The 9,119-nt window shown below is 50.1% G+C and overlaps 1 protein-coding gene across 1 annotated transcript; it reads right to left on the reverse strand.

Moving 5' to 3' along the window:
• Positions 1 to 670: 670 nt before the first annotated feature.
• Positions 671 to 3,247, reverse strand: LOC136471627 (uncharacterized). The gene is made up of 2 exons (XM_066469375.1): positions 2,684 to 3,247; positions 671 to 2,320 (listed from the first exon to the last, which is right to left on the reverse strand). Exons 1-2 carry the CDS (start codon positions 3,245 to 3,247, stop codon positions 671 to 673), a joined length of 2,214 nt encoding a protein of 737 aa, XP_066325472.1.
• Between the last annotated feature and the right edge of the window lie 5,872 nt (positions 3,248 to 9,119).

Raw genomic sequence — 9,119 nt, forward strand, 5'->3', positions numbered from 1 at the left:
ATGTGGGACCCACACGTTAGCCAGCACAGGGGAGAAACAACAGGGGCAAAACTGTCTTTTCCCATGCCCAGCAGTGGTTCTCATGGGAGCTGTCGCGCTGGCATGTCCGCATGGCGTGCCACGTCAGCAAGGGTGACAAAATTTTAGACGTTTTTGCGATAATAAATCTGTAGGCGTACTTACAAAACTAGCAAGGGGAGAGGTGTCATCGGTAAGGATGGCAAAAAGTTAAAAAATTCCTACAGTGGCGGCGACCGTGGGACAAAGGTGGGGAGAAGGGAGCGAGGCAAGGCGAGGCCCACGCGGGATCGCTTGCCGGCATGCGTCACAGGTGGGTGCCTGGGTCATGGGGCCAGGTCTTTGCTAAACTCCTGCATCCCCTTGACCATTGATGCCCGATCCGACGGCCTAGCTTTTACCGTAGACGTGGCCCAATGGGAAGACCGGGAATGGTGCACGAATCGTATTGAGACTAGTCACTACTGTAGCAAAATAGGAGTAAAATGCCTAGAGCTATATGATTGTTAGGCCAATACATATTACATCCTATATAAAGCAAATTTCCATTTGTGCATGTGAAAAAGAAGAGGAAATGTAAACAACAATGAGCAAATATGTATGTACAATTTCCCATATGTAAAGCAAGTACAAAAAGAAGAAAGAATCGATTCTAGGCTGAGATATCAGTGCTGTCAGTCTCCGGGCGCCCAACAATGCCAGCGTGACCGAGCAACGCCCACAGCACGGTTATGAACTCGCCACCGTGGTAGAGCGACTTCGAGTGCGAGGTCACGTTCTCCGACGGCGCGAGGTAGAGGATGAGCTCCGCCCAGAAGTCGGCGACCACCTTCCACAACAACGCCTCGTCGCCGACCACCTCCACCAGCTGCCGCCCGAGCTTGGACGCCTTCCTCAACGTCGCGTTCATGCTCCCACCAAGGCACGTCGCGGCGCGCTCGTACGTCACCACCGGCCCCGCGCAGCGCGCGAGCACCCTCGTCACCTCCTCCACCACTCCCTCGTAGAGCTCCTCCGTCCACGCGCGGTGGTCCGGCAGGAGGGCCGGCTTCAGCGCCACCAGGTAGGCGCAGTAACGGGACAGCCGTGTAGCAACAACCACCAGGTCGAGGTCGCTCTCCCCATCTGTGTCATTATTGTCGTTGTCGAGTTTGCCACCATGAGCTCCCTCGGAGCGCTTGAGCTCGACCAGCCTCGTGGCGAGATGCCACACGAGAATCTGCTCGGATAGGCTGTCCACGGCATTGTCGTCGCCGGCTTTAATACGGCAAGCCCAGAAGAGGTTGCCCGCGACTCCGTTGCCTTGCAAGGACAGCTCGCCGTTCCCGAGCCTACCCTTGTTTGTTCTGAGCGTCACCACAATGGCGGATTTCACCGCCGCGGGCACTGCGACGGTCTTCTTCACGATCCGGTCGACTTGCCGTGAGACGCAGCCGCAGTAGCAGAACCGAAGCTGCAGGATGGTCACCTGGCAGAACCGGTCGTCCCATTGCTGCATGGGCCGGAGCCAGAGCAGGCGGCTGAGCTTACGACGCGCCCACGGCGACTTCCGCCACGTCGGCCGTCGCGCGTACTCGCAGATGGCGGACACCTTGATCCAGTCGGAGCAGACGTAGTTGGCGATCTCCCACCCCTCCGTGAACACGATGCAGACGATGAAGGAGACGGAGACGAGTATGTCGAGGCCAACGATGACGTGGAACACCGTGTCGTGGTGCTGCAGGTAGTTCCGGAGGTTCTGGTAGTCCTGGGCGAGCGCCGTGCCGGGGTTCGTCATGTCGTGCACGATGGCGCCGCCGGCCGCGAGGCAGCTGATCCACGTGGCAAGCACGAGGATTGAGTTGAGCGCCGGGAACCACCACCCGCTGGCGTAGAAGACGGTGAGCTTCGAGTAGAGGAAGTCGGCGAGGAAGGACAGCTCGGCCTGGACCACCCGGAACACCCTCTCTGGGCTACCACTACCAGCAAGAAGCCCGTCCTGCACGAATGCCATGGCACGGTGGCAACCGGCCTCGGCGAGTGGGCACCCAATGAACCGCCGGAGCTGCAGCTTGAACAGGGCAAAAGAGAGGCACAGGTCCTTGATCTGCGGGCAGGATGCGAGGAGAGGGTCGCCGGACGAGGAAAGCGACCATATCCTGTCCACGGTGACGACATGCCCCGCGTTCAGGTCCATGGACAATGACGGCGGAGCTGCAGTAGTCCTGTCAATGTGGTACCCATGCGGCCTAGGCTTGATAGGCAGTTTCTCCTCACCCATCACAAAATAAGGAGGAGGCACTTCTAGTCCACCTTGGCCTGCCTGACCATGCCCATGCAAGGTTTTTTTTATCGGCCGATATTCACCGAAATTTCCGAAATTTCCTTTCTATCCACAGGGTCCGATAAAATTTGACATAGGCCAAATTTTTCCCTTCTTTCCTGCTCCCACACAGACAACCCAAATTCAGCCGTGCGACGGTCCCACACTATAATGTTTTATTCTTGTTTTTATCGGTGAACAAGTGATGTTTAATAGCTTAGGAATAGTTTCAAGTCAAATTCTACGAAATTTTTTTAAAACAATTTGAATTTTTTTTTGAATTTGGTCCGATATTTCCGATATATCTTGCTTATCCTGTTTATCCATGACCTCCGATAAATTTTTATTTCCGATAATGAAAACCTTGTGCCCATGCCCATGGAGTTGCTTCATGTAGTCGGCGACGAGGTACGAGTTGAGGCCGACAGCGAATGAGTTCTTGGCGAGCTCGGCAGCGACGAGCCTGTGGATGAGCTTGAGGAGGCTGAGCACCCACAGCCACAGCAGGACGCCGGTGAGCAGTGGGCTCCCGGCGGCACCACCACTGCTGATGATGAGGAACGCCACCCACCCCATCCTCGCCAGCTGCTCGACCGACGGCCGGAACTTGCTTCCGTTGGAGCCGCTGCTGCTGATGGTCGAAGTGGAGGAGCGGGCGGTGTCGATGGTGTTGCGCAGGATCTGGAGGAAGACGATCCAGGCGAGGAGGAGCGGGACGCGCGCTGATGCGTCCCACTTGGCCGCCGCGGAGACGGCGTAGGACACGAGCGGGAGAAAGAGAGTGGACGCGGCCCAGACGAAGAGGCGGAGTGCCGGATGACCGGAGCGGCGGCGGTAGGAGCTCAGCACAACCAGGATTGCGAGCAGGACAATGCTGACGATGGCCGCCACCTCCATGAGCAGCAGATTCACGAGGCTGGAGGCCATGGGGGTGGCTAGTTTTTTTTCCTCCCTTTGTCCACCTCTCCTTGTTCGCAATGAGCAAATATGGAGAGAGAGCTCTGCAGGCTTCAAAGCTAAATGCGGTATATATAACAACACCTTTGTTTTCATGCATGTGATGGCTCATGGCTGACTACGCTGCAATGAAGGTCAGGTGGATGCATGTGAGGACTGATGAGGAGAAGGGTGGACGACAAGCCAAGTTAAGACACGATTCTGTGTGCTACACAGAAGCAAAGGCATCGCCTTTTATGATGGATGACAGAGAGTACTTGCAGCTAGGGGCTACATACCTGTATGCACAATGCCATAAAAAAGAGTCGCTATAGTTTATAAAAAAACTAGAAATCTTGGGCGCAGCGTTGCCGCGCACCATCTTTTAAGTAACCATTGTTGATCTTCAAGTTTGTAATCAGATAAATCAAATTTTGGATTTTGCCATGCCATCTCTAATTAAGGTGACCATTGTTAATCTTGTAGTTCCTGTAATTGGATAGCTAGATTAGACATGAAGAAAATAAATTGAAGTTTGGGATAGCAGATAACGCATGATGTGGCAATGGAAGGTCTATCTAAAAACATCCATATCCCTTATATACTAGTACGTGACAGCCTATTTTCAGGACAATTGGTGATTTAGATATGTGTAAATATAAAGGTAAAATATTCTCAAATACAATTACTATATTTGCGTATTGGGCACTTCTATCTTTGTTTCACATTAAAAGTATGCAAGTGAGAAATAAAAATCAGATAGCTTGTTATTTTATTAATATTTATGCTTTTGTACCTGTGTATCAGAGGTAGCAGAGATAATTAAATAGCATTTCATCTCATCATGTTACTCATCGAAGCACAACCAACATAGCTAGTGTTTTTTGATGGGCATGTAGAAATCTCAGTTATGGAAACAAACAAATACTATATTGGGTATATGCCAAATTTGTACTAAATTGCAACTTGATTGTTAATTATTTGAAGTCTTGAGAATTTGGTATGTAGTGAACATCTGAATATATAAGCATTCTATAATACTCCTTCGCGGTACAAAATAAATCAACTTCCAGATACTTACGTAGACAAGTGCTTATCTAGGTATGTAGCTAAAGGGAGTAAGTGAAGATTTACCTTAGACCCCCTTTGGCATGGTAGGTGGGAGATGGAGCCAGGAGGATCCGTGCCAAAGAGACCCTTCATATAGTGCACAAAACCACCACTAACACATTTGCTTCTACCAGGACTTGAACCAATGAGAGCTCCCAACTTAAAGATTAGGTAGGATTCCTTGAATCAATAACAAGTATATTATATAGCTTTTTCTCGAACTACAAGATGGGCACAACAGTGCCCGGTGCTTTCAGCATCTTTTTTTTGTTCTATAATTTGTTTTATACGAATTGATTAAGCACAAATACTATGTCGTTGGTTTGTAATTTTGGACTGGAGAGCGGCACATAGCAAAGATATATAACAAGTTTTAGAATTTTAAGATGTACGATTATTTTTCTATGATTTTAGAAATTTTCTTTTTATGCACAAGTGTTCACGTTACGTGTCTGCACAATTTTGGATTGGAGAGCGGCCCGGCACCTAGTTAGCTTCTTCGCTGTTCATTTTTCTTGACTGCATTCCATCCGCTCTTCCGTCAGGTGCATGCACAACAGTGCAAGCAATTGCCTGTTGCCTCCACCGCAAAAGCCGATCAACAACGCTCAGGTGAGCCCAGCGCGAGGGGCATGAACGGAGGGAGAGCAGGCGTGCACCAAGTACCTTGTAGATCTCGTAAGAGTTGTCACGGTCTCACGGAGTGGGAATGTGGGATCCAGGCATCCAGGCGGAAGCGGGTGAAGCAGCAACGATCTACTACTTCCCTTGCTGCCGCGCGTGGGCTGGGAGGGAGGCGGCGGTAACGGACCGAGCGAGGTGGCAGTCGCGAGATATAGAACGCGGCGGTCGCAACATACAGCGGACAGCGCTAGAGAATGATCTAGAAACGCTGGAAGTTACGTCCAGTTTCAAACGGCTAGATCAAAATCCAACGCTCCAAAAAAAGAGGCGACGTGGCTAACTGAGACGCTAGAGACGTGGCTAACTGAGATGCCAGAGAGTTTGGTACCAGATTCGTTCTCTAAATGATCGCAACGAGACGAGTGGCCAAAGCCGAAGTCATACACAACAGCCCGGGGCTAGCACATACACACGGCCGTGGGCTTTAGTGGTGAGCCGGCTGGTGGTCATGTTACTCCTCCTAGGCCTCTTGCTGGGCCCAGAAAACTTGGAAATTTCGTGGACTCGTGTGCATATATTTTCTGTTGGAGCAACTCATAGTATGACGGATGCTGGTCCTCGAGAGTAGTGTGTTTGGCAGTGCCAAGCCAATGTTCAGTGTCGACCACTTTGGTCTCGGTATACTCCCTCCGAGAATGCAATTTTCACTTTTCATAAAGTCAAACAATTGAAATTTTGATTAAAATTATATTTAAAAATATTAAGATGCATGATTTAAAATAAGTACCATTCATTTAATTATAACATATATTTTCATAGACATAAATAATAATACTACCATTACAAATTTGATCAAACTTAAACTAGTTTCACTGTCACAAATCTCATAGTTATATATTTTTTTGGATGGATGGACTATCTTTTAGCTATCGAGACTTAGACGTTGACGTAGAGGTTCTCTCTACTTTCCTTCTTTTCAATAATAAATGCATGTTTGGTTGGACGCCTAAGAAAGTTATTTGACCCAGACAACTCCATTCAATCATAAGCAACCAAAATTGGACGTCTGAGATTATTACTTGACTAGGCAACTTCCTTAGTGTTGGGGGTAGAACCGGCTTCGGGGCTCCCCAGTCGGGTCCCGGCCGCCGCCATACTTTCTCGAGAAAAGGCGCGCCTAGCATTTCGCTCGAGCGAAATGGCTTCGCGCCGATGGGCTGTCTGTCGGCCAAAGCGAAGCGGCGGCGGTGACAACAGCGCCCTCTCCCAATATTGCCTGCGATCCACGATTGACCCGGCCATTTCGCTTGGGCGAAGGCGACGGCCACGCCGTTGGGAGGAGATCAGTCTTTTCACCTTGACGAAAGGAGGCGGCCCGACTCGGAACGAGCGCGGCCGGTGGAGTTACGATGACTCGGGCTATTCGCCTGGGCAAATAGTCTGTGATTATTCGCATGACTGGTTTTGCAGGTTTCGCCGGAGGAGTAGCCGGCCATCTCCGCGGTCCCGACAACCCCCGCTCGTCGGGACCCACGCGGTCGGCTAGGAAGTGACATGAGGCAGGGCCGGTCAGGCCCCCCAGGACCGGCACTACCCGAGGCGGGCGGCAACTCCGAATGGTGGGCAAGCCCGTGGTGTCAAGGAATATTCCCCGAATGTGTAGTAGTTAGAAAGGCATTCTAGTCCGATGAAAAGCCTACGGGCTTGTATAAATAACCCCCGTTGGGGAATGGAAAAAGAGAGGAACAAGATCAATGAAATTGCCCGTTTTGTTTCGCATATGTATTCCTTTCACTTCATTTCGCATCTGAGTTCGCTCGCGCGACAACCTGGTGTTCGAAGGCTGTGGCCTTGAACAACATTGGTGCCCACCGTGGTTGTTACTCAAGCTTATCATGCCACCTAAGGAGTCGAAGGTATCAATGGACAGAGCAGGACCATCCACGCAAAATGACGGAGCAGCAACAACGGCAACGGAGCCGCCCGCGCCGCAGCCACAACCGGAAGGTGGTGCAGTGACCCGATCGCGGGATGAAACACTAGAAGGCGACGTTGAAGAGGTCGAGCTCGACAAAAACGGCAAGGAGGTTGAAGAAGATGAAGACGGCGAAATCACCGAGCAGGCAAAAGATTTGAAAAGTTGGACCAGTATCAATAGGACATCCTCAGACTGCAGGACGAAAAAGGAATCATTGTTGAAGTAGGCTGTGGCTCGAAAAAATAGGGTAGAACAAACGCAATGAGCAATCAGGCAAGCCGAGATTGAAAGAGAGAGGCTGGTACGGAGCAGCGGCAGGCGGAAGCGCCGGTCAAGGAGGTGGAAACACAATAATACCAGACACAATCCTGCTAGACGAAGATGAAGAAGCATATGATCCCACTTCGCCCTTGTCAATGAGCTCCAGCTGCACCTGTGGCCCCTGGGATACAAACCACGCTCCAATTTTCAACAGAAAGACAAACCCAAGAAAATTCATCGCATGATATGAAACCGCCATCACCTCAGCAGGAGAAGACGCTCAGACTCTCGCCAAATCTCTAATTTTGGCACTCGAAGATATCGCGCATGATTGGTACACCTCCTTGAAGCCCCTCTCCATCCACTCATGGAACCAGGTCAAAGCGGAACTTTTATCCACATTCCAGGGATATCACCCAGGAACGAAAACCACAAGGGGCCTGCTAAACTGTATACAACAAGATGATGAATCCTTGTCCGACTATTTAGAGAGACTCATCCAAATCAAAGCACAAGTGCCAAACGCACCAGAAGAAATGGTGATAGTGGCAACTGTCAAAGGATTGGCCATAGGGCAGTGTGCAGCTCATTTCACTAGAAATTACCCCACAACTGTCAAAGAGCTATTCGAGAAAATGAGGCAATATGCTAGGTCAGATGACGACCTAAAGAAGTGAAAGGCAACACGCAATTTGTGGAGGCAAGCAGGTAGGGCCCCTAGGCCACCTCCAACCCCAGGGCAGCGAAACATGAAACCTTTTCGTGCAATCAACAATTTGCAAGAACAGCCAGAGCATAATCCAGCGGAGCAAGGTTTCCCTGGGCCGCTGCCAAACCAACAGTATAGAAGCTTCGATCAAGCTCCACGCGGTGAGCGTGGGGGTCGAGGCCCCCGTGGTGGACGCGATGGCAGAGGAAGGAGAAGAAACCAGAGGACACCTTATTGCGCCGTGTGTGGCAAAAATGCAGGTCATTTCACAAAAGACTGTAAAATACAACAAAATGGCTAGAGAGCTTAAGAAGAAAGACGAAGCTGTGAAAAGCAGCGAAACATCCAACCATGTGTTCCACTACACCACTCACGAAATGGTAAACAATCAGGGTTATGGCAGCCCCTATTTAGCGACAAGCAGCAACACTCTCCAGCATCGTGGCTTTTCGCATGGGTACAACCAGCACCCATATATATGGCAACAGCGGGCATTCCTGGTGTATCAGCATTTCCCCAGCATTCAGGGCATTCTGCTGCTATGTCCTCGCCAGTACAGCAAGAGCAACAACAATCAAGCCAACCTCAGCTCGCAAAGCAAGAAAATGCCCAAGAGCAACAGGTCGTAAACAACATCTTACCCTCCTAAGGCCACATTTTCGCAATCACCAGCGAATCAAATCAAGCATGAAAACAAGAGGGCCAGAAAGGACTATGAAAGGAGAGTCCACACCGTCTCACCAAGGGTACCGCTCAACAGGCCAGCTTGGTCCATGGTACCAATTACCTTCGATGAAAGTGACTTCCAAGTGCGAGACTTCCCGTACACAGACGCTTTCGTAGCGACAACAAACATAGTTGGGTTTACTGTACACAACATCCTCGTAGACAACAAAAGCTCTGTCGACATTCTCTTCATCAAGCCTTTCGAACAGATGAACCACGATAAGCGAACAATAGAGCCAGCCGGGAACTCACTGTTCGGTTTTGGTGGGAAAAAGATAGACGCCTTAGGGAAGAAAGCAATGCCGGTCTCTTTCGTAGAAGGAGAAAAGGTTTGCACTGAAACAATAACTTTCGACATAGTCAACATGGATTATCCATATACCGCCATCTTTGGCAGGGGAGTTCTAAACAAATTCAAAAATGGTGATAAAGCAAAGCTACTTATGCATGAAGAT

The sequence above is a fragment of the Miscanthus floridulus genome, chromosome 8 (genome assembly GCF_019320115.1).
Source record: "Miscanthus floridulus cultivar M001 chromosome 8, ASM1932011v1, whole genome shotgun sequence".
NCBI lineage: Eukaryota > Viridiplantae > Streptophyta > Magnoliopsida > Poales > Poaceae > Miscanthus > Miscanthus floridulus.